General features: G+C 36.6%; 1 protein-coding gene and 1 non-coding gene across 3 annotated transcripts in view; both read right to left on the reverse strand.

Moving 5' to 3' along the window:
- LRCH2 (leucine rich repeats and calponin homology domain containing 2) overlaps positions 1-26,785 on the reverse strand; it is a 100,340-nt gene that overhangs the window by 19,765 nt on the left and 53,790 nt on the right. The window contains exons 8-16 of one of the 2 annotated variants that reach the window (XM_047844870.1): positions 26,528-26,639; positions 25,967-26,064; positions 25,811-25,869; positions 23,899-24,006; positions 17,913-17,978; positions 10,537-10,585; positions 10,342-10,458; positions 3,330-3,374; positions 1,016-1,066 (exon numbers count right to left, since the gene is read on the reverse strand). In XM_047844870.1, the coding sequence (XP_047700826.1) occupies positions 1,016-1,066; positions 3,330-3,374; positions 10,342-10,458; positions 10,537-10,585; positions 17,913-17,978; positions 23,899-24,006; positions 25,811-25,869; positions 25,967-26,064; positions 26,528-26,639 (705 nt within the window). The remainder of the gene's footprint in view (positions 1-1,015; positions 1,067-3,329; positions 3,375-10,341; positions 10,459-10,536; positions 10,586-17,912; positions 17,979-23,898; positions 24,007-25,810; positions 25,870-25,966; positions 26,065-26,527; positions 26,640-26,785) is intronic. The other variant, XM_047844871.1, reaches the window with a different exon arrangement.
- Positions 563-691, reverse strand: LOC125158031 (small nucleolar RNA SNORA35). The gene has a single exon (XR_007149156.1). It is a non-coding gene; the product is annotated as a small nucleolar RNA SNORA35 (small nucleolar RNA).

Genomic DNA, 26,785 nt, shown 5'->3' on the forward strand with positions numbered 1-26,785 from the left:
AAAGTAAAAGAAAGGATTAACAAAAGCATGTGACAAAGACTAATTTTACGATACCCTAACTTAAATTACTTTCTAAAAGAACGCAAACCATTTTACCTGCCATACAAATAATTTAGAGATGTGTTTATAAAACTAACATCCAAGTCCATTTAAAAGTTTTATAATGCAACTCACCCAAAACAACAGACAAATGATCCGGGCTTTTTAAAAAAACTAACACCACCTATATAAAATGAAACACTACCTTTGTAATTAACCAAAGTTATATGGTGAATATGGATGACCCAAACATTTAGACAAAGTTCCGAATTCACCAAATGAATACATAATCATTTATTTACCAATGCCAACACACTTTTATAATACTAAATAAGGTCATCTGAAGTAGCAAAGACACTGCTTAGAATTGCTCATTTATCTCTTGTTGTAAAGCAATAGGTCTCACTAAGTTAGAAGAACCAATCATTCAAACCACTAGAGTATTTGGGTAAGATCTCACAAACTCCACCTTTCAGCCACCCCTCCTTCCCCAGGCTCGCCCTTAGGTCTAAGATGCCAGGAAATGTGTACCCTCCTGTCGATAGGAACAACCCACCGCAGGGATGTTTCTCGTGGAAAAAGGAAGTTTCTGTTGCATTGCTTTCAGACCTAAGTGGTTATGAGAAAAACCAAAGGTCATTGCACAATGCTGAAGTACTTCTTTCAAATTTAAAACTGTAAAGTTGCTCTTCTCATTTCAAAATATAGATGAATTCTAAAACACAGAATTTTATAAATGGAAGTCTTTTCTGTGCTCTACAGGCATTTTCCAATTATGATTATGAACATTTGTACAAAAGATGGTGTCCTCAGAATTTTTTTACAGACTAGGTTTGTACAAATTAACCTACTATGGATTTTTTAATATGAGTGAATAAATTGTATTGTTTCAAAAAAAAAAAAAAAGAAAGATGAGGTTACAGAGAAGAGACAAGGAAGAAACCTATGTAAACACACATAAAAACAGAACTTGTACCTCAGATGATACTGGAGATTGTGGTGACATATAAGCATTATCACTGTCTTGCTAAAATATAAAAATAAAAAGATGAAAGATGAAATTAAAATACAAATGATGATTTAGACATATAAAAGAAAAACTGAAAATTGCTTCTGATCCACTGCTAAAGGAAGAATCTAGAAAATACCATCTACCACCTTGCCACTCAAAGTGTGGTCGGTGAACCAACAGCATCAGCACCCTCTGGAAGCCTGTTAGAAATGCAGAATCTCAGGCCAACCCTAGACCCGCTGAACCAGAATCTAGATCAATAAAATCATAAGCACTTTAAGGTATCAGAAGCACTATCTAGTCGTATCAAATATTCCTGTGAATTTATGTCCTTTAAGTAACACAAATGAGGAAAATCTTTATTTCTTACAAGAGATCCATATATTAGGATTAATTCAAAATGCCAACAATACGCGACAATCTGAGAGAAGTACGTGGAGGCAAGCAAAAATTGCATCACCTCAAATAAGAACATTTACCTGGAAAATTACGTGTATCTACTATAGGCTTAGAAATAAATACAAAAGATTTACCTGCCTAAACTAATAGTAAATAGTCCATGTTTTTTTAATGACCACTAGCAACCAAATTGAAAAATCTTAACATTTAACCTTGAATATGCATACCATAGGACATCATCATTTCCTTCAACAGAAGATTACCGACTACCTACTGTATGTCAGACACTGTGCTACCCAGTGGGAATATTAAAACTTAGTAAAATATCATCCACTCAAGGATCTCTCAGTCTAGGGGGAAAATAGATTCATTTGTACAGGCAATACAACCTTCTCAGTACGATGACAGACCCATGGCCTGGCATATTATGAGACGCAGATGAGGGGCACTTGGGGAAATGGTAGGGGTGGTGGAGAAAGGCAAATTTCCTGGGAAAGTAAAAAACTGAGTAGGTGTTTACCAGAAACAGAAGGAAGGGAACGACATTCCAAGATGAGAGGACAAGGACGAAGGCACGGGAGCAAAAATGAAAGGATGAGGCAGAAAACCCGTGAGCAGTTCATACTGCTGGACGGCACAACGAAAGCGAGAGAAAGCAGAACACATCATGAGCAGAGGCTGGTGTGGTAAACAGGGGCTTGATCAGGAAGGCCCTAGAATTTACCTTCTAAGTGACGGGGACGCATTGAAGGTTTCTAAGCAAGGAGAGAACCTGCTCACATTTCTGTGTTCTTTGGAGCAGTCACTGTGGCTGCAGGGAGGAAAATGGACTGGAGAAAGGGATGAGAGCAAGGACACTATTGTGGTGGTACAGGCAGAAACTGTTAAGGGCCTGGGTCAGGGCAGAAATAGCAGAAGTGCAGATGGGGAATGTATTCAAAACATTTCAGTATCAAAAAGAAAAAGTAGGTCTTGCTAAGTGATTAGATATTGAGGTAGGCAGGACCAGAGTGGATATAAAATATAAAGGGACAGGGACAATAGCCAAGCTGAGCGTCTAGCTCAGGGTTCAGCAAACATTTTCTGTGTGGTCCCATTTCTTAAAATTGAAGTATTCAGAAGCCCTGCCAAGTACTCAACACCAAATTAATACCAATCCCTTCAACCAAAAATACCCAAAGCTGAAGTATTTATGGTGATGACACTGTGTCATTCCAAAAATGCTAGGTTGCTGCATAACTTAAAATGGTGAGGTAGAAAAATTTATAATAAGGCACAAACCATAGAAATCTAATTTCAAATGTTAAAATAGTACACAGAATTTGCAGAAAAAGATTAACAAATTCCAAAAGAATCTCAACTGACCACAAGGTTGGTTTAGGGAGACAAAAGATGAGAAAATGTAAAAGGTAAATGTTAATAAAATTCTAAAACCGAACTATTAGATGGGGCGCCTGGGTGGCTCAGTCAGTTAAGCGTCTGACTTCAGCTCAGGTCATGATCTTGTGGTTCGTGGGTTCGAGCTCTGTGTTGGGCTCTGTGCTGACGGCTCAGAGCCTGGAACCTGCTTCTGATTCTGTGTCTCCCTCTCTCTCTCTCTCTGCCCCTCCCCTGCTCTCACACTTGTCTCGCTCTCAAAAATAAATAAACATTAAAAAGAAAGAACTGAACTGTCAGAAATTCCGTTCGAGGTAAAAGATATATGGAAATTACATAATTAAATCAATAACTGCATGATGATGTTCTGTTTGTATTATTGGAAAAAACCCACGCATTAAATCACTAACAAACTGACAGATGTATTACATTTTACTTTCATTGAACCAACTACATATGAAAAGTAAACATTTTAAAGAATTGCTTTACCCTCTTTTCTCACCTCATCGTTTTCATTGCCACTTGAACTCTTCCTTGATGATTTATACTGAAAAAAATTTAAAACATATACTTTACTTTTCTTTGAACATACGAATTCTCTACTAGTAAATGCTATGTGAGGTTTATTCATATCTTATTAAATTCTCTGATACTTTTGTTAAATTACCTGATACCAAGTTTAGATATATAAGCAGTTAAATAGTCCTTGGCGCTTACTAATAGCTAACATACAGTGCTTTCTATGTGCAAGGCATTGTTCTATATATCTAGTAACGTTTCTTTCCTGAGCTGATCCATTTCCCATCCATTCAGGTTTGCTATCTGAAGGTTGGTCTTAAGTTCGCCCTTTTTCTTAACCCACCATATCCAAGACATCATTGTCATTTTTTTCCATAATCTCTCTCAGACTTACTTCTTCTGAACTCTTGTAACTACCAGGGTGCCTGGGTGGCTCAGTCAATTAAGTGTGCAACTTTGGTTCTGGTCATGATCTCACGGTTTTGGGGTCCAAGCCCCACGTCGGGCTCTGTGTTGACAGCTCAGAGCCTGGAACCTGCTTCAGATTCCATGTCTCCCTCTCTCTCTGCCCCTCCCCCACTTGTTCTCTCTCTCTCTCTCTCTCTCTCTCTCTCTCTCTCTCTCAAAAATAAATAAACATTTGAATTCTTACAACTACCAACTTATCCTGGGCCCCCATTATCTCACACTTTGTCTGTAATTTCACCAAAAATGCAACCTATTGCTAAGAAGCCTACTGATTTCAGGTAAGAAAAAATACCATACTAGGTGTTTATATTGACTATACAATAACAGTAGTAGCAATAATAGCTAATGCTAATATTGCTGCTTCCTATAGCCCAAGTACTGAAAGAAGTGTGTTTACATGTATCATCCCATTTAATCATCGTAACCACCCTCAAGTAAATACTATTATCTGCATCTTATACTGAGGCACAAAGATAATATGCTTAAAATAAAAAATGCTACTATGTGAAAAGGTGCTTGTTTTTACAATCAAGAATTGAAGAAATGCAGTATGACAACCACTAGTGTTCTTATTTCTAAGTCCTCCTCACCACAAATAATCTCGTAAATCAGTGGCAGATTACAACACTTGAAATATTGGGGCGCCTGGGTGGCTCAGTCAGTTAGGTGTCCGACTTCGGCTCAGGTCATGATCTAGCGTGGGTTTGAGCCCGGCGTCCGGCTCTGTGCTGACAACTTGGAGCCTGGAGCCTGCTTCGGATTCTGTGTCCTCCCTTTCTTCCTGCCCTGACCCTGCTCTCTCTCTCTCTCTTTCGAAAATAAACATTAAAAAAAATTTTTTTTAAACACTCGAAATACCACTTGCAACTCAGGATTCTCCTATTGGAAAACCGACTTGCAAATTTCTTTGCCTGGCACTCCCATGTTTTATTTAATGGCACCCTTTACTTACGCAGCTTTAATTCCCTACTCTTGGGAAACGAGATAACCTACCTGATAGCTCAAACACAGATTGGTGAACGAGCACGATTACGGATTACAAATATGAGACCTAAGTTCCTCCATTGTCTCTCCAGTGATTTATGACAACCACCACTAACCTACCAGGGTGCTTTTTCAAGCTGACCTCAGACATAGTGTCAATATGTTTGCAACCCGATGTTCCAGAGACAGCCCCTGAAGGCAGCCGGCATGTGCGAACAGACCTATCTGCCATCTCTAGGCTCAATGCTCACTGGCAGCATGTATTCTTGGTCCTATTCTACTTTAACAAAAGGGTGACATTTGCACAGCAGACCCCAGGACCTGAAGATGGTGTCAGTCATAGCAATAACGGAGAAGAAACGCATGGATGTCAAAACGGAGCCGCTGCCAAGCTGAATACCGATGCAGGATCTCACCCCTAAAGGCACTGTTGGGAGGGTTTCAAAGAGGTTACTACCAGTACCACAAGTATGTCAATGCGAAGAAAGGGAGCATCGTGGGGGTTTCTATGTCGCTGGCATCTTACATGCTTTTCAACTACTGCCGTTCATACAAGGACACTCAAACATAAGCAGCTACACAAGTACCACTGAAGAAGGCCCAGTATGGATTCCTGCCTTCCTGACCATGACCTTCTTTGCCAGGCACCCCTGATAATTTGCTGCAACCTTTCATATTTTAATTGAGAATGAATACCCGATAGAAGATGACTCCTGCAAAAACAAAAACTAAAACAAAAGAATGACATTTGAGTGAATAATAAGCTAATTTTTATTAACTGTATACTCTATGGCAAGTGCTTTTCTAATAAGCACTTTATATTATTAAGTAATTCATTAGTGAAAATAATCCTGTAAAGGAAGACACTATTCGAGTCATTTGAGGATAGAAAAAAATTAAGCTTAACAAGGTTAGGTAATTTGTCAAAGTCACACAGTTAGCTGATCTCCCAGTTGAACACTGGAACCAAAGTGGTTTGATTTGACAAGCCAAGGATATTAACCCCTATGCTATACTTCCATCTCTAAATCCCGAATGATTAGCAAAGGTTTGCCAGGAATAAAAAGGGCTAGTGGGCATTCTCAGAAGAAGGAAAGCACAGAGGAATAAAAAAGCTCAGTCTGTGCAGAAAACAAAGAGTAGCAGTATGGCTACTTGAGAAGAGTGAATTGTGGAAGGTAGTAAGACTTAGAGAAGTAGGGAAGCCTGGCGCCTGACATTTTTTAAAAGTCCAAACTTGGCGTGTCTGGGTAGCTCAGTCAGTTAAGTGTCTGACTCTTGATTTCGACTCAGGTCATGATCTCATGGTTCATGAGCTCGAGCCCCATGTCAGGCTCTGCACTGACAGCACAGAGCCTGCTTGGGATTCTCTTTCTCTTTCTCTCTCTCTCTCTCTCTCTCTCTCTCTCTCTCTCTCTCTCCCCCCCCCTCAAAATAAATAAATAAACATTAAAAAATTAGTTTAAATTAAAAAATTCTTAAAATATCCAAGCTTTCTGTTGTTGATACTAGAGAGTCAAGAAAGTCTGGCCCTAAAATAAAAAAGATAAGGCAACAGCTGCAAGGGGAATTAGGGATAACTGTAGAGGTCTAAGCACATTTATAAGATGGAACGTAAAGAGACAGAAAGGATGTAGAGAAGTGAATAATTGATAAAGGAAAGAAACAGAGGATGATGAAGTCAAGAACACAGATAGTAATAATATTACCTACTACTCAACTATACTTCTAGTGAAAACACAGAAAGGTACTACTTAGTTTGCATTATGCACAGATTTGAAGGTCCTAAAACCCCAAACCTAATATATACACAGATTTGAAAATATTCTAGAAGTCCAACTTGTACTGAATCAACGCAATGCCCTCAATTAGTATTAGTCTGAATAACTGAAGCTTACTATATCTAAATTCAAATAATATAATAAAGACCTGTTTACAAACCAGAGAAACAAAAAGGTCGATTCACTTTTGAAATTTAAGTTAATTTCACAGGAGAGACAGTAACTAGTGCACAAACTCGAACTCAGAACAAATCAGGTTATTTCACAAACCCAACTGGCTTCCCCATCCCAGTATAAAATTAACCATGATCACAGAAAATATACAAAAATATTTTCCTTGGAGTTAGCCTTTAAATTCAAACATTATACTATATTTATGCAATCAGATAGGTATTTTAAGGGTCATTGTAATGTTTTAGCGCAACAGTAATAAGATACCTTTGAAGACAAATATGTATGGCATGTCGATAAATCAAATCATCCTTAAAACTGATATGTTACAGTTACTGTAATGCTTTATAACTTCTTTGTTTAGAAATCAATCATCAAATGCATTTAGAAATTCATGTGTTATCATTCTTAGAAGAAATTAAAGCTACTAATTTATATTAATGTAATTTATCAAAAAATCAGATGTTCATATTTTGTTGTGTATCTCATTAAAAAGGTTAACACGTTTCTGTAAAGTGTAAAATACATTTGCTTTTTGTAAATGATTTTTAATAAGGTAATATATTTCCTGAAATACTTTTACTCTGAAAAATGCGGTGACTTTATTTTGGCAATAAGGACACTAAATTTGATTTAGTAGAGTAGTAATCTGCACAAGAATGGCCTGGAAGCCTAGAAGGGTTAGTCAGTATCACTCTGCTGTAGTGATTTACTTACTCAGATAATCTGACCCAATTTATCTTCTTGTTCACATAATCTGGCTAGTATGTTGAAACATTTTTTACTTACTTTCAGGGGCTTACCTGAAAAACCTTACTACCCAAATTCAGTCTTGGCAACTAGGAAGCAGTAACTGGAGAGATCCACATACAACAAACATTCACACAAACGCTTTCAATAAATATACCGAATAACAACACCATTAATAATTTACCATGGAACATAAAGAAACCTTGTGGCTTAGCCATTTATATGTCTTAGGATAAAGTGGCAACAAAAGCTCTGTATGTTTCTTAACACAGAAAAGCTAAAGGGGCCATCACTGAGTGAGCCTGGTGATATTTTTCTATGAATCTCTAGAGTAGTGCATTTTAATGTTGAATGAACTATAAATCCAGATTAAGTGCAGTGCTGTATCCTATGAATAACCCTTTTGATTCCTGGGAGATGGGTGATTAAAAGAAATTTTGTTTTTTTAAATAAAGACACTTCATAGCTGTCAATGATGTTTCAATCAAGAAAATCCTGGCAATTCTGAATAATGGTTTTGACTTAGAAACTATCTCAGGGTTTATATATTTTTTTTTACATCTTAGGAAAAAAATTGTTGACATTCCATTTTTTTGCAGTGTCCTAACACTGACATCTTCTGACTGTTGAGGAGAACTACATATCTCCTTAAAATTTCCCAGTCACTAAAACTTACCTTTGCACCCACTTTATTTTAAAGTGGAAGACATTAACATTTGTTGAAAGATAATAATGTAATGGACATTTCAAATATTATCTCATTTGATCTCTTAGCAACTTATAAAAGAGAAATATTACAGGAGATAATTTAAGCCATAAAAAATGAAATCCTTATCAACAAATGATGCTATTAACTCAAAGAACTTTTTTAAGAGCTCACTGAGGCTTCTAGTAAGACTTTATTGAGAAGTTCAGTTGGGGGCGCCTGGGTGGCTCAGTAAGTCTTAAATGTCTGACTTCTTTCTGCTCAGGTCATGATCTCATGGTTTGTGGGTTTGAGCCCCACGTCAGGCTCTGTGCTGACAGCTTAGAGCCTGGAGCCTGCTTCAGATTCTCTGTCTCCCTCTCTCTCTGCCCCTCCTCCGCTCGTACTCTGTCTCTCTCTCTCAAAAATAAAGAAACATTAAAATTTTTTTTAAAAAGTTCAGTTGGGTTACCATAAAATATTTTTTAAAACAATGAAACTGTATTGATTTGCAAGTTTAATTTGATATTAGGCTATCCACAGTAGATAAACAGACAGCATAGCATAGGCTCTGGGTTCAAATCCTGACTCAGCTACTTATTAGCTAAGTGACGTGGAGCATATTACTTTGCCTCTCTGTGCCTTAATTTCTCCATTTGTAAAATAGGAACGATAAGGTACTTACTTCACAGGATTGTTATGAATATTAAATGAGTTGATATTTGTAAAGTACTTAGAACAGTGCAAAGCATTTAGTACATGGTGTGCAAGAGTTCTGATAAATTGTCAGAATTTATATGCTTTTACTTTACTAGTAGATCAAATAAATATCAAAATCTCATTCTTTAGCCAGAAATACCAAAATTTCCCCCACATCATCACTCATTCATCAGGTTTTCTCTACTAACAAATTTTATCAAGTGCCTTTGTTCGAGATCCTATAAACTAAAAGAGGAGACTTTAAAATCAATGTCAGAATGTACACAAAACTGCAGATCTGTAGAGACATGGGATAAACAGACTTAAACCATTACTGATCAGGGTTCTACTTTAGAGTGTTTTTCCTTTTTTCCCTATATCTTTTATTACTTCATTACCTCTCACAGTGACCAGGTAACATGAAGCGCAATAAAAAGATTCAGTAATTACTTGTTGAAAGATGAAACTTGCTATGACATGTAATGTTTCTGTTTTGGTCATATGATACTACTTCCATATATGCTATACTCCCATATAAGGAAACAGATCAATGTGTATAGATAACCACCTCTACCAAAGAAAAACATGAAATATAATCCTACCCATTAGTGATATAAACTTCAAATTACCTACCCATTAGCATAGAGCAATGTCATTTACATAAAATGATTATTATTAGATAAAAATTAGGCTTCAGGAAACAGAAAAGTACACAAAGACAACAGAATTTGCTATTCATGGGGCAGGAAGCTTCCCTGCACTGTTCATTTGAGTCAGAAATTCCAATAATGGATTCTGATTAGTACTGAATATTATGCTAATTCCACAGGCATCTACAAACATAGCGGACTTTAACCACAAATGAGTAATACTACAATACTTACAAAGGTATACCCAGTAAAATTTCATTAAAACACTTCTAAACTAGAAATCTGAGAGAATTCAGATAGTCTAAGCTTTCCAAATTTATCTATGATGAAAGATCATCTTAAGAAATCTACTATGGTAGCAAGAAGAAAAAATGAGGGACAAACACTTTCAGGCATTTTTAAGAGCCATGTACACAGCATTTATTTAGACAGAAACAGTTAAATGCTAATTGCAAATATGTGTGAACTACATACTGAAACAAATCTAATTAAAGACCTTTTCTAAGTAATTCTTCTAAAACATTACTACATATTGCTACAATTAGCAGGATAGCAACCATTCATCTTTCTTGTCAAGTATTTGGTAAATCACAATTCAAACTGATCTACTCATCCTTAGTTATTCTGAATTATTGAAATTTTACCTATTTAACTGGATCATAGTATCCATACTCTTGCATGGGGGAAATCAAGACAAAATAACATATTTACTATATGTAACTAGAGTTCTATTCTACCTTATTAACACAAAACTGATAACATCAAAACTAATAATTACGAAGTAAATTTTGCAATTCAATAAAGTACCTTGAAATATTCTTTTCTAATCTGTTTGCTCCGCCTCCTTTCTTCACTCTGCCAGATTATAGGTTGAGATTCTGGCCACTGCTGTTCATCTATTTGATCCTTCTGATTTTCTAAAGGCTGTAATGAGACAATTTCTTTTAACTAAATAAATGAGAACAAAATATTAGATATAACAGTAATTCATTTTCCTCTTACCTGCCATGTGAGAGGTGATAACGGTGAATTAACTTCATCTGCTGAGACACTACAAAATTAAAGATGCCTTAATATATTAAAATCTTTAGAATTACCCTTAAGTATTTATTATGAGCATTATAAAGTTGTCTCTCTCTCTCTTTTTGTAGCAGAAATCTAAAGAATTTACCCATGTCTATGGTTTGAACTAATAACATAAAACTTAGCTGACAAAAACACATTTAAGTTCCCAATCACTTATATTCCTTTAAAAAACATTAAAACGAGTTTACTTAATATCATCCTACGCACAGAACTCCTCTAAGGACTTTTTAGAGGCCAAAAGAAACGTGACACCTAGACAAACAATGAAAACACAGAATGTTTATTGTATTAAACCATTACCAAAAACAAACAAACAAACAAACAAACAAACAAAAACCGAGTAATTTCTTTATACAAATGTCTTTTGTTTAAATGCCAAAGAGAATAGGGGAGCAATTCTTTTTGACTATTGAATTACTGATTATGAACCTCTAACGCTTCATTCTGACACACAGGGGCTATGGCAGAAATTCTTTTCATCTATTTTTGTGGGGAACAGTAAACCACACATGCTGTTGTTAGGTAGCCACTCTGAACAAGAAGTTCCTTTGGAAAAAATACACAAACAAAATTCCCACAAGAGCTATTATTATTCAACACTGTTATAGAACTTCTCTATAGTACAGTTAGAAAAGAAACATGTAAAAATTAGAGAGAAAGAAATAAATTTTCAAAATTTATAGAAAACATAATTATCCAAAGGAGGTAAAATCTATTCTTACTAAGAGAATGTTACCAGTTATAAAAAATATACAAAAGTTAATAGCCTTCTCATATAACAATTATAACAAGCTATAAAATATATTAGGAAAAAACTCATTCATAAAAGTAAGGAAAATCAAAAATATGGAAGAAACTGAACTTAAACATGCCTAAGACCTACATGGAAAAAAAAAAAACACTACCAATGTCTAGTAAGGAACTTGAATAATTGGAAAGTTCTTAGACAGAAAGACTAAGTATTATAGGTGTAACTTTTACTTCAAATTAATGGACACCTGAAATGAACTATAATAAAAAACCAGAAAGTATTTTGGGGCTTGTATTAGAAATGCAATAGGGGCGCTTAGGTGGCTCGGTGGTTTAAGGGTCTGACTTTGGCTCAAGTCATGATCTCGTGGTTCACAAGTTCGAGCCCCGCGACAGGCTTTGTGCTGACAGCTCAGAGCCTGGAGCTTGCTTCGGATTCTGTGTCTCCCTCTCCCTTTCTCTCTCTCTCTGTCTCTCTCCCGCTTGTGCTCTGTCTCTGTCTCTGTCTCTCTCTCAAAAGTAAACATTAAATTTTTTTTAAATAAAGAAATGTGATAAAAGAATTTCCAAGTTGATTTGGAAGAACAGATGATCAGGAAGAGAAAAGTTATATAATAAAAGGGACTTCCTTACTAGGAAATTACATATATTCTATTAAATTAGAGTAATTAAATACTACTAGATCCAGATTTTCCAGGGGAAGACAAGTACAGGACCACAAATGTAACAACTTTTGATTTAAAAATATGAAATTTACAATCACCGTAGAAATGATAGGTTATGTAGCAAATCGTGTTGAGACAACTGGTTAACCAATTATAAAATACACACAGAAAGAAAGAAAAACAGAAGGGGAGGAGGAGAGGGCGTGAAAAAAGGAGAGAGGGAGCAAGAGAGGAAAAAAAAACACTAGATACCTTATACTTTTCATCAAATACCAAATTAATGACTAAAAGATTTAAATATAAATAAAGATAACATCACAAGCATATGAAAAATATGGGCAGTAGAAGTTTTTAAACATTGGGACAGACAAGGTATATGAAGAAGCAAACTAAATATTGACAAAACACACAAAATGTAGGAGTTATACTTTGTGTCTGGCCAAGACAGAAGTAACAGTGATCAGATTTATTCCCTGACTAAAAACACTAAAAGAACAGACAAGATATATAAAATTCTACCTTCCAAGATCCTGAATATCAGGCAAGGCCAAAAAAAAAAAAAAAAAAAAAAAACATTTTTTTTTTCCTGGACAGATGGCTTAACAAACAAGTCAAACCCCACAACTGTGCCAGGTTGCTGCAGAAAGAGAGCTTCCAGGCTTCAGGCTTCAGCCCACAGACCAGGAACCAAAGCACGGCCCAAGGGTATCCGTGAATTAAGGAAACCGAGCTGGGACCCAGAGTGAAAGAGGTAGATGGAATTAACAGGACAAAGTAATAAAGAAAAGAGCAACACGCAGAGAAAGAACTTACGAACTCTCACAAATTGTCTTCAAATTTTCGAATTTCAAAATCTTCAAATTTTCAGCTGAGTACTGATCACCGATCTTATACTAGGCAAAAGAATGAATCACCAGAAAGATTCGACAGAATAGTTCTCAGACTCACAGAGGACTACAAGCAATACGGGTTCCCACAAGCCAGACCAGAAAAGCATATAGTTGATGGAGCATCAGCCAGAGTACTAAGAAAGTCTTGCCCCACTAGGGGGCCAAATCTGGCCCCAGACTAAATGTCACACTGATTCCACGTAACAAGTCATAAAAACCAAGTCCCCAAAATATCAAATCGTTGTCAAGTAATTTAACCACATCCGAGAACAAAGTTCCAGAATATTTACAGCAATGCTGTAAGATCCAGCACCCAAGAAGGTGAAGTTCACGGTTCAACCAAAAATTCAATCAGGTAATGTTCAGGAAGCTCGAGGAAAAGACTAAACATGTTAAGTACAGACGTGATGGACATAAAATAGGTAAAAATCAAAGTTCAAGAGATGACAAGTACAACATCTCTTTCAAGTACGAAGAAAATGACACTACATGGAAACACAAAGGAACACGGGGCACTAGAGATGGTGATGAAGGGAGTAAGGATAAAAGGCATTATTCTGATTATTTAAATCTCTTTAAAGAAGTTACTATTTAAAGCAAAAGTAGAACAATGTATTATGGGGCTTATGACATGTATAGAAGTCAAATGTGTAGCCGCAACACCACAGAGGCCAGAAGGGAAGAAATAGGATTCTGTTGTGAAGTCATGCAATGTATGAAATGGCATAATAGCACTGGGAGATAGACTGTGAGATGTTCAAATACTATACTGTAACCCCCAAAATAATAACTAACGTATGATAACAAAGAGTTATAGCTAATAAGCCCATGAAGGAGAGAAAGAGGAATTTTCAAATAAAATTTAAAAGACAAGAGAAAAAGAAGAAAGATGGCTACAAAGAACAGATAAGACAAAAATTAAACACATTACAAGATGATACATTTAAATCCATTAATACCAATAATTCCATTAAATATGAGCAATATTAACGCTGCCATTAAAATTCAGACTGTCAGATTAGATAAAAAAGGAAGGTGCCACCATATGCTAACTATAAGAAACCCATTTTCTTCACAAAAACACAAATAGGTTAAAAATAAAAGGATGGTAGGGGCGCCTGGGTGACTCAGTCAGTTGAGCGACCGACTCCAGCTCAGGTCATGATCTCAAGGTCTGTGAGTTCGAGCCCCGCGTCGGGCTCTGTGCTGACAGCTCGGAGCCTGGAGCCTGCTTCGGATTCTGTGTCTCCCTCTCTCTCTGCCCCTCCCCCGCTCATGCTCTGTCTCTCTCTGTCTCAGAAATAAATAAACATTTTTAAAAAATTAAAAAAAATAAAAGGATGGAGAAAGATGTATCATGTGCTGAGATGACTATATAATATCAGAAAAGTAGACTTCAGAGCAAAGAACATTACCAGAGATATAAAAAATGCCATTTCATAATGACCAACGTATAAACTCGCCCTAAACATTTATGCAGCTAATAAAAGCCTCAGAACATATGAAGGAAAAATGATAGGACTTCAAAGACAAATCCCCGATTTGTGCTGGAGATTTCAATAGTCTTCTCTAACAACTGATAAAGCTGACTGACACTGAAGTGTGCCAAGGGGGCGGTGGGGTAGTGAAGACAAACAACGAACAAATAAAGCAATACACATTCAGGATGCCAGATGGTAAAAAAGTATAAATTCAGAACGTCAGAGGGTTCTGTGGAGAAAAATAAACCCGAGATATGGATAAAGAGACAGAAGTGGGAGAGGCATGGTCTTTTATTTAAGTTGTTCAGGGAACCCCTTGCTACAGAAACCTGACGGCAGAGCATAGGGCTTATACGGTTACCTGGGGGTGAATCATTCCAGGCAGAGGCAAAAGCCTTGAAGGAGTGGAAAATGCCTGGTATATTGAGATTCAACAAGGAGGCCAGTAGAGCTAGAGAAGAACTAACTAACTAGGAAGACCGAGGCAAGAGAGGAAGACAACAGGGAGCCAGATGATGTTAGAGGTTTCCGAGTCCTCAAAGGGCTCTGGTTTTTATTCTCAATGAGATGGAAAGTCATTAAAGAATTACTTCTGAAGGGTGACGTGATCTGACTTACATTTGAAAAAATACCGATCTGATGCTTTTTTGAAAAACAGGCTAAAGGAAAGCAAGGGCGGGAGAACTGTTAGGAAGCTACTGTAATAAATGAAGGAAGAGAAGGCCAGGGCTAGGGTGGTAGGTGTGGAGGTGACAAGATGTGATCGGATTCAGGGTATATTTTGAAGGTAGCCTCAACAAGATTTGCTCGTGGATTAGATAGGGTGTGTGAAAGAAAGTGACGAGGTTGACTCTGAGGTTTTTGAGCTGAGTAACTACAAGGATGAGTTGACATTTTCAGAAATGGGAAAAAAAATACAGGAAAACCAAGTTTAAGAGGTACAAGGAGGGAGATTAAGAGTGTGGTTTTGGAAAATGAAGTTTCGTATGCCTATTATACATCTAAGTAGAGGTGCTCAATAGGCACCGGGTCATACAACTCTGTGGTGTGTGCACACACGCACACACAGATGAAAAAAGGGCCTCAAGGGAAAAATATCAAAGTACTATAGCTTGTCATCTCTAGAGAGATGGACAATAGGTGGTGTTTATTTATGTGTTTGCTAAATTTCATAATTTTTCAACAAAAAAGCTACACTAATCTTATAATCAGGAACAAATTTAAATTATTTTTTGTTCTTACAAAAAATATTGAGGGCCGCCTGGGTGGCTCAGTCGGTCAGGCGTCCGACTTCGGCTCAGGTCACGATCTCGCGGTCCATGAGTTCAAGCCCCGCGTCGGGCTCTGGGCTGATGGCTCAGAGCCTGGGGCCTGTTTCGGATTCTGTGTCTCCCTCTCTCTCTGCCCCTCCCCCGTTCATGCTCTGTCTCTCTCTGTCTCAAAAATAAATAAAACGTTAAAAAAAAATTAAAAGAAAAAAAGAAAATATTGAGTGTTTTGAAGATGAGGAAAGTAGAAGTAACAGTTCTATGAAGGAGAGGCCAGGATTACACATCACAATTTTGAGGTCTGAGTAACTGGGGCTTTCTCAAGAGAATGTTAGGAACCTGGGGAGGAAGCTTAAGATGGGAATGAAAGGAAGTGACAGGGAAAGTGATAACACAAACTTTACGAGAGCAAACATGTAAGAAAACACAATCAGTTTTCAAAAAGGGAGGGAGTGGGTTAAATCCAATTAATGAAATTTGAGTAGAGGAATGTTTCTAGACTGGAGTATAAAAAGTCACCTTAGGGGTGCCTGGGTGGCTCAGTCAGTTAAGCGTCCAGTTCTTGATTTTGGCTCAGGTCATGATGTCACAGTTGTGAGATCAAGCCCCGCGGTGGGCTTGGCACTGGGCATGGGGCCTGCTTGGGATTCTCTCTCTCCCTCTCTTTCTACCCCTCCCCAGATCACTCATGCTCTCTAAATAAATAAATCAATACACGAACTTAAAAAAAAATGTCATCTCACACTTGAACTCAGAATTCTGAAAGCCCAAGTGAAAAAAAGAAGGGCAATCCCAGTAGAGAAACCAGGATATAGAACACAGATATATGAAACCATGCTAGAATAAAGAAGAAAAAGCACCCTTCCAAACGGCAAAAGGTGCCAGTGGGAAAGCACATGATAAGGTTCTTGAGGTAGGCAGAAACTCACTTCAATCTTACAGGTTAAGTCAAACATTTTCAGCTTTCTCCTGAAAGTTATAAAGAACCAGTAGAAAATAATAAATGGGAGGCACACAGTTAGATGGTTTTAGAGCCATCACTCTTTACGTCAGTGCAGGAGACAAATTTAAAGGTAGGCAAAAGTGAAGAAAAGAGATGACTGGTGACTGCTGCAGTAATCCAGGAGGAAAAGGATGGGGCCTAAACCAACACCACCGTGCGAGGAATGGAGAGGTTGGGATAGATGCAAGTGATGTTAAGGAGCTAGAATTTTCTGTGATTGACTAGATGACTGACTAGATTGGGAGGGGTGCCTAACAGAGAGAAGTTTCCGATGATTTCAAAGTTGCCGGCTTGGGTGACTAAGTAGTGACACATTCATTCAGGCTAACCCTATGAGAAGCAGTCACGTCGGGAAAAAGAAAGTTCACTTTAGACCGTGAGGTATCCACGAAAAGTTATCAGTGGGATGTGTGAACCTCGAGGAAGCTGAATGTTGTTACCATATCTTACGATGAGGGGTTCTGGAACCAGACAACCTGGGCTTGGATCTTCACTGTACCACTTACTAGCCGTGTGACCTTGAGCAAATTATGGTAATTTCTGAGCCTCAGTTTTCTCCCCTACAAAATGGGGTAACAACAGTAACGGACTTCACAAAGAGGATTAAATGAGAGAAGACATCTAACACATCAGAACAGTTTGCATATAACAAGCATTCAAGAAATGTTCGCTCTCTCTGTATTTCAATACTCAGCCTACCCCTAGCCTTGGACCTCTACACTCCTGGGGGAATGACCCAGGAGTTGAGCCTGATGCAAATTTTCAAACCGCCATAAAGAATAAATCGAAACTTTCAAAGTCTTCTAATTCTGTGGAATTCATATATATTAACTTAGACCCTGTATTCATGTAGAAGAATTTAGTAAACCCCAATTGAAATGAAACGAAAAAGTGAACAGTAACAGAGAATAAACACAATGATGAAGAAAAACATTATTCCTGGCAGTAATAGTAATCCAATAAATGGTTTGCTGAATTAATAAATGAATAAACGATTCTATCACCAAGACAGAATGCAGGTATGAGCACAAAAAGAGATCAAATAAGCATTTTTGGATCCGTTTATATGAAAAGTAAATTCAACTGGTGCTGTAAACACATTTCCCCATTAAATTATCTAGTTATATTAAATCTATATCATTTATTCAATTAAAGCCCACACATGGGAACATCACTGTTAGAGAATCAAGTTTCATTATACAATACTAAATATAAGGACTAAGATATTTATATACCTCTTTTCGCATTCCACACTTTGTTTTGGCTTGTTTCTTGGGACAGAAGTTGAATGGTTAAGAATCCTAGAAGTAAAGCAATACATTAATTTCAAAATACATCGAAAAGTATTCTTTTTTTTTTGCACACGATAGAATAGATCTCCCTAATAAACTGCATCTGGTCCGTGAAGATCTCTGCTAGAAAACAACGTTAAATATTATTTCGATCTAATGCCTATAAGCGCACTGGGTATTACTAGGGAATGAAGCTCACCGACTGTTCCGTGCATCTTCTTTCATAAACCCTTTCTTTAAGTTTGGGGATCTTCTAACCATGCTATTGCCCTGCGTATCTAACTTTTGGCCGAGACAGAAGATAAACAGATGCAGGTTGTTTAGGTACCATCATGATTGATTTCATTTTCCCAGCACAGCAAATGACACGAGTTATACTGATGTAACAGATGACTATTTTGCTAAAAGCCAAATACATCTTAATTCTAAAGGCAAAGCCATGTTGAAGTTCCATTCTTAAAAAAAAAACAAAAACACAAGTTTATTACATTTTTAATACCCAAATGAAATGGTATTTGAAGAAAACAAAAAAGAAAAAGAATGATAAAGCATTATATGAGAGAACTATTTGTCCATAATTTTATAGAATTCTAAATATTATTCTCAAAGTCAAAAGTAATGAATTAATATATTTCTTTAGCATAAGTCACCAACATATTTAATAGTTCTTAATATTTATCTAGTGACCATAGATATAAATGTAACTTTTCAATTTTAAAGTTTAGTCTTATAAAGAATAAAATACATCTTATATTCAAAACTTTTTGGAGGTCAACTATCAAAATATACAGGAGAAAACACTTAAAAATTAAAACTACATATTAACTACTAAAATATATCATAAGCTAAAGATAAGTTGGTAACTATAGAAAGATGGTTGACATAAAGAAGCCAATTTCTATGACCCCGCGTTCCTCACTAGCTTGGATGTATTAAAGCTCCCCTGGGAAAAGTCACATGAGAGGCAAAGGACAAGGAACACAGGCAAAGGAGTGTAGCTTTGCACCAAAGAATTTCGAGATTAATGACATCTTTATTCTTCTTAGTACGGGCATGTAACTAAAATTGCACTTAATCCCCAAATGCAGAAGAATCAGGGTAAAAAAATACTCAAGACTATTAAGAAGAAATACTTTTTTAAAGAGTGATTTTTAAAAAAGAGATATAACAGTGAGAACTATCCTGAGGGGTGAGTGTCAGAATTATTGCAGGGGGGGGGCGAGCAGGGGGAGGATCATATTACTATGCCCTCACTACAGTAAATTCTGAATTCTCCTCAAACCACACTTACTAGCATTGTGATCACTGATGCATATGAGTCATACTGGAGGAGAAAGAAAAAAACAGTTGAGACCTACTTACCTATAAAATGTATTTCATACACTTAAGAATTCTCCTATGTAAATGTTTGTTTGTACGTGGATCTTTAATGTTTTACTCTGTGATATTAAAGGTCAAAATAAACCTCTGCTTGGGGCGCCTGGGTAGCTCAGTCAGTTAAACTGTCCAACTTCAGCTCACGTCGTGACCTCCCAGTTCACGAGTTCGAGTCCCGCGTCGGGCTCTGTGCTGACAGCTCAGAGCCTGGAGCCTGCTTCGGATTCTGTGTCTCCCTCTCTCTGCCCCTCCCCTGCTCATGTTCTGTCTGTCTGTCTCTCAAAAATAAATAAACATTGAAAAATAATAATAATAATAAACATCTGCTTTATCTAAATATCTATTCTAGATTATTAACACATTTCCCTAATCCAGTTACCAGTACTATGTTTTAAGTAAAAGACTATAAAATTCAGCTGTACCCACCTGGCCCCTTAACACTTAAGGCTTCCACAAACTCTATAGACACCCTGATGCATGCCCTGCTGCTCTGGTCCTCTGGAAGAGGTTTTCACTGAACGATGCTCTAGAACATAAAGGCCTCTGTCTGTATTCACATCTCCCGTACATCACCCAAACCAAAAGACGGAAGGGGTAAGATTAGGGGGAGAGGACAGGGAAGTCATTAGTAAAGCAAACAGAAAAGAAAGAATGGATGGATTTCAAGGGTTGAGAGAACTACTTAATTAGTTATAACAAGCTAGAGGTTAACACTGGACTACTTGTATGGTCAGAAAAAAAAAATCCCACGAAATTGGTTATGTACATAATTTCAAAATTCCAAACCAAAGTAATGAACTTCTCAAAATCTGATTTTCCTTTCCATGATCCTTAGTTATACATCAATAGAACGTTTCAAAATTGCTTTTTTTTTTTTTTATTCAGCCATATCACATAGTACTCAGAAGTACATCTTTCCACAATAAGTGAAAACTCTCAGGACACACTTAACAGCAAATAACATAATTATTAAAAAGAAAGATGTAATAGAAAATAGCATACAAGTTAAGAGGAATGAACATGCAATGGGAACCGGTCAACTGAAGCTATTCATTGCAAAAGACCCACATATATTGTAATCCTTTCTCTATGATGATAACCAAGCAAATTCTAAGGAGCCAGCTAAACGTCAACTTATTATAAAGCCACATAGTAAGAAAATCTGTGTAAGAAAAATAACAGTAGCCACCTCTCTAATAATAAGATAGATAAGAAGGATTGGTGGAAATTTGAAGAATTAGCTAAATAATTTAGGGTAGAACATTAAGGTAATTTTTAAGACAATAGTATTTTTTTTTAATTTCCCAAATTACAGCGAATGTTGAAAACTTGCAGAATAGGGGCACCTGGATGCCTCAGTAGATTAAGCATCCGACTTCAGCTCAGGTCATGATCTAATGGTTTGTGAGTTTGAGCCCTGCATCAGGCTCTGTGCTCACAGCTCAGAGCCTGGAGCCTGCTTCAGATTCTGTGTCTCCTTCGCCCTCTGCCCCTCCCCTGCTCACACTCTGTCTCTCTCTCTCTCTCTCTCTCTCTCTCTCAAAAATAAGTTAAAACATTTTTCAAACACTTGCAGAATAGCTATTTTAATATGGACAGCTTCACTGATTCAGAGGGACTTCAATACACTCAAATACAAGTAGAAATAATCCAGTATTTTGATAAGGGGGATAAAGATGAGCTTCTAAAAACTCAACAGTAAACTGCCAATACAAAGTAGCTTAACCTATGCAATTCAGAGAGGAAACAGTCTTCTAAAAACTAGGCTTCAGACTTTGAACACGTACCAGTTATCTACTTGATAGTCTATTCGATCTCCTTTCCCACTCTTTTTGACTATTAATTCTGTGCAATACCCTCTTGTTATTTTCCTAGGGTATTGCATAGTATGTTTATGCACATAAACATACTAGGCATGTTTATACCTAGTATTAGTATAAACATGCGTAATGAATAAAAGACATTTTTAAAAGTAGCAGGAACTAAACAACTGGCAAAGTTGCTTTAAGAAAATCATCGCTGAACCCAACCTAAGCAGCTTTTTAATAGCCTCTCGTTTGGGAGTGCGCACACGGCTTCTTTCAGCTCAGAGCTACCACTGCATTTACCTTCAACTAGTAGCTAGCTAAAGAACATCTAAGTAGTATACAGTCAAAACAGGAGCCCGAGGTGGCACTTCCTGATATGCGAGGGTAACCTTACTCTAAATAAATTATTTTAAATCGTGACAAACAACAAACAAAAACATTGCAACGACTGTGTTACAACCTAAAGAGACATGTTATAACTCCTGGTTGATCTGCAATTTTAAATAGCATTTCAGATTCTTTATTAATAAAGTTGGAATCTACAATGCAGTATGGAAGAGCAATCTACAACCAGAGAAGGTGTAAATAACATCAAATCCTCTAAGGGATGGATATATCCTTATAGAAGATTACTTCTGATTTTCTTGGACTCACTCCAATTCAAGTATTGTAATAGTAAACAAAAATCTTAATTATCTATACCTAAGAGATGTGAGCAATAGCAACATACTTTAGAAAAAGGGAAGAGATTATTTAGCGGAGAAAATGCTAGAGTTAGCATAAAAAAATTCTGAGATCAATTTAACAGAACTGGCCAAGGATCTAATTAAAATTGTTTATAAATTATACATTTCAAAAGTAAAATGTGCTCCTTACATTATGACCAGATATGATAAATATTTTAATGCCTTCCAAAGCTAGACATAATTATTACATTAATGTCACTGCATATTAACGTTTATCTTTAAGAAATCTGTACTCCTATGTGTTAACATCTGAAAAGGGAGATGAAGAGAAACATCAGACATAAATTGCTTTTGCACACATCTAAAAAAATAAGTTATTTAGAAAGGACATCACTAAATTAATAGTTCCTATTAGCTTTACATTTGTTTACCTCATCTTCCAGCAATCAGTTAACTAATAATATTACTGAGTACCTACCATGTACAAGGCACAGTGCTAGGTGCTATTTTGTACAGATCACAAAACTATCACACAAAAAAACCCTAGGAAACATCATTTGATATTGTTTCTATAGTAAAAAGAATAATTCAAGCCATAGGAATAGATTAAAAACTAATACAGTAGTAGAAAACTGGAAAATATAGAAATGATATATAGGACGATGTTAAAATCTAAAATTATGTACTCTGGTGCTATTCTTCACACAATCAGAGAAATACTGTCGTGGGTTCTTTCAAAATCAATATTATCTGCTCATAATGACAAATACAATTATTTCACCCGCCAGGTACAAAAGATAGAAACTCAACTATTTCTTAAGCTACACAGAGCAGGTGATGGCTTGCTTCAACAAACCTCTTAAACCATGGGGGAGATCAATACTCGGATTATACTGGAAGGGGAAAAACATACACTAGCACTCACAAGTAGCCAGTATAAAAAGAGGCCCATTAGAAATGAATCATAGGAAGAGATTAGAAAATAAATTTCACAGAAAAGGGTGATAGAAAGTTATGGTAAAAGAAAAACATGAACTGGGAATGAGGATACATTAGATATAGAAGGAATAAGGATGAGTGATATTTTCTAGTATGGTTTTTAATTCTATAAATGTAGTAGCTGCACACATGCACAAAAAATATTTAGTAATTATTTTAAAAAACATAGTGGCCCTTAAAACCACACATCTGCAATTTGCTAAGTCTTAACAGCCATTATTCTTCAAAGCCTATCTAAGCAAATGCCAGTATACATCCTAAAACACGGTCACGTAAGCCACAAACATTTATTGTTTTGATTGAGAAAAACAAAATACTCATTAGTTACCCACACTAATAAATGTACAAAAATTATCCTTTTAATTTTCTCAAAGCAAAAAACCACTCAGATCTTCTTTATCATTTCAAAACTAAACTAAATCATGCAGATGCACGAAGAACTGACCCTGAGCAGCACGCAGAACTTCTGTAATTAAAAAGGGACTCGCATTCATTTCATACTCCTTCATATAATGTCTTTCTTATGGCCAACGGCACGTGTATCTGGAGAAAGTCCAGCCAGAGGGAGAAACCCTCCCTGACCAAGAAGCAGACCAAAGTGAACCTGTGACCTTCAAACCATAATGCTGATTTAATCAACAATTATAAGTCCATTCAATTCTGAGGAGTTTACGCATATCCCAAGTAATCTGGAATCTCATAAAAAGCATACTACACACACATGACACGGGGAAAAATGCTTATAACGTCTCTAAGGCTATTGTGAGCTAAAATGAATACCAACAAATAAATCAGTTACTATTATTTAGCACACAGGACTAAAAAAGAGACACCTACACAGTAGTTAAATAAAATGACTATGTGGGTATAAACCATTTGTTAATTGTGGGTGTAACTGGACGCTTCCCTCCTAAGTATTTCCTAGTGTCTTTTAATAGCCCCTTGACACAGATCTTAAATGGTCCTATTGTTTACTGGAAACTTCATTTGATAATCTTTGAATAATCATTTGAGGATTATAACGTCTGCCTATTTGAATCTCATTACTGAAAAAAATACCTGTTCTTCTGCTCTTGCTGCAATAACTGAGCGGCTATTTTCCTCAAATCAGTTACTTCCTTCAAATCATCATCCTCTTCCTCTGCAAGTAACTGTTCTTTCCCAAGTCTGAAAGGTGACACAAACATGGTTATCCAGAAAGTAAGGCAGATGACATTTTATGCCAGCTTCCAGAAGCAGAAACCATTTGTTCGTTTTTAATATCAACTGAAAGCTAAAATCCTAATGTCCTTGTACTTGAAACATTAAAACAAGAAATAAGGAATATTTAAGGAATATAAAAACATACCTAACCTCTAGTCAATAGGAAATGTGTCATACTGGTGATATTAATAAATGGCTAACAAAGTAAACTGTATTACCGTTTTGTAATTTCTGAAATGTATAATTTAACAACGCATACTCCCCAGTCTTGAGTGTAATAAGAACTCCAGAGCCCTATATGCCTGTCTTTATAAATATCAAATGTTATCAGTTTATCAGTTTATTCATCGTGACGTTAAAAGTCTCTATGTAAGATGTTTAAGTAGAGGAAATGCAAAACAGGTCCAAGTAAGACTGGCGAATTTGCAGGAAAATGCTCATTAAAATACATAATTTTTAATCAAAGAGAACAAAAGAATTTTTCAATAAGTTCTCCAAACTCCAGTGATTTTATCCCAAAGGTATTTCATTTACAACGCAGTATCAAACCCTAAGACTCCGTATCTTCACCATATCTTGTATGCCACTGTGACCCTCAAGTTTAGGCAAAGATCTTCAGGAGATAAAGTGAGAAAGTAAGAGAAGAATGACATATAAAGAGTGTAAGACAAAGCAATGTACCTCCTTATGGGGTACCAGAGATGATTAATTCAAGATTGCTTAAAAAGTTACCAATGAGGTCATTTGGAGGAAGCACAATGGACAGAAAAGAGAAAAGCTTGGAGATCAGAAACAGCTAGGGTCACACCGTAGGTTCTAGTGGACGCCATCTAAGTGGTTCTAGGCAAGAAACTTTAGAGTCTCCCAAGCTTCATCTTCCTCATCTGTAAAAATGGGGATAGCATTAACCCTGCAAGATTTAGTGAAGATTAAGTAAGAAACATGAGGGGCACCTGGCTGGCTCAGCTGGGAGAGCACGAAACTCTTGATCTCAGGGCCATGAGTTTGAGTCCCATGTTGGGTTAAATAAATAAAACTTAAAAAACTATATAATAATCTTTGGGACACCTGGCCGGCTCAGTTGCAAGAGCACGCAACTCTTGATCTCAGGGTCATGAGTTCGAGGCCCACACTGTGTATAGAGATTACTAAAACAAAATAAAAATCTTTAAAAATAAATAAATAAGAAACACGGGAAAGCACACAGCACAGATCCTGGTACATGGTAGGTATACGACAAATGTTCCTTCCTTCCTTCCTTCCTTCCTTCCTTCCTTCCTTCCTTCCTTCCTACAGCTGTATAGCAACTTTAAGGAGTGACTGAATGTGGCAGGTCACACTCCATCATTTCCTAAGATGATACAGAAAAGATCTCAAGTGCATTATTTTCATAAAACAGAAGTAGATACCCTTAAAATTACTATAACCAGTCTGATGAAATGGAAAGTGTAGTAGACAAAGAGTTGAAACATCTCAGTTCCAGACATTTGAAACTCCAGGTCTATATCCTTATTGGCCAAATGATGCAAAAAAAAAAAAATCATTTATTTTCAAGAGTTGCTTAATAGCTCAAATGAAGCAATGAATGTGAAGGTACAGTCGTCCTCGGTAATAACAGAATTATTACACTTCTTAGCCAGGGTGGTGGGGGGATGTATATACTACACTGAGCTTAAATGCTTACTATCATCTTCAGTTTAATTGAGGAATGCAGACAAATGTTTCGTGTATAAGTTACATTTCAATTGGAGGATTCGTGTATGCTTACCTTTTTTCATCTCCCAATTCTTCATTTTTCTGAGATTTCTCAGGACCTTTTTCTTTTCCCTTACATAAAAGAAAGTTACCATTTTAAATCTGTGTGGTGTACTTTTGTGAGATAAAGAAGAGTATGTTATTAATATTTGTTCAAAGTTTTCTTTACCTTAAGGAAAGAGACATATGATCCAATATGTGCATCTCCTTGTTCAAGAACTGCTACATCTTCTGTGTTGGGATCAATAAAATCATACACCTCCTGGTCTAAGTATAGATTAGTAATTATTAGAAAATATAAATAGTAAGCAGTATGCTTTCATACTGTAGTGTTTAGAATAAAAGTATATTTTTTCAATAAAAGAGGTGGCCAAAGACATTGTAATTTTTCGAAATGCATTTCTGATTAAGGGCAATATACATGAAATAAAAATAGGGGTGCCTGGGTGGCTCAGTCAGTTTAACATCCGACTTCAGTTTGGGTCATGATCTTGAGGTCCGTGAGTTTGAGCCCCACGTCGGGCTCTGTGCTGATAGCTCAGAGCCTGGAGCCTGCTTCAGATTCTGTGTGTGTGTGTGTGTGTGTGTGTGTGTGTGTGTGTGTCTCTCTCTCTCTCTCTCTGCCCCTCCCCCACTTACGCGCACATGCTCTCTCTCTCCCTCTCTCTCTCAAAAACAAATAAACATTTAAAAAAATTAAAATAAAATAGCAGGCACCCATATGAATTACCTTTCTGAGAATCAGGTTTGCTTCCAATTGAGTGACTGTCATTTCTTGATGTCTGTTCTCTATTTGACTCGGAGACTTGAGAGTGAAGGCTGATTGTGTCGTCATCTGATGGCTGAAAGGAATAAGCACAAAGTACAAATGAGGCACTTGAAACATAGAATAAGGATTAGGTTATTTTAATTTCACATAAGACGCGTAGAGTATCTGCTTTACATCTCCAGTTCTCAAACCAAAAATTAGTATGTTAAGCTTTCCTGT

The sequence above is a fragment of the Prionailurus viverrinus genome, chromosome X (genome assembly GCF_022837055.1).
Source record: "Prionailurus viverrinus isolate Anna chromosome X, UM_Priviv_1.0, whole genome shotgun sequence".
Classification (NCBI taxonomy): Eukaryota; Metazoa; Chordata; class Mammalia; order Carnivora; family Felidae; genus Prionailurus; species Prionailurus viverrinus.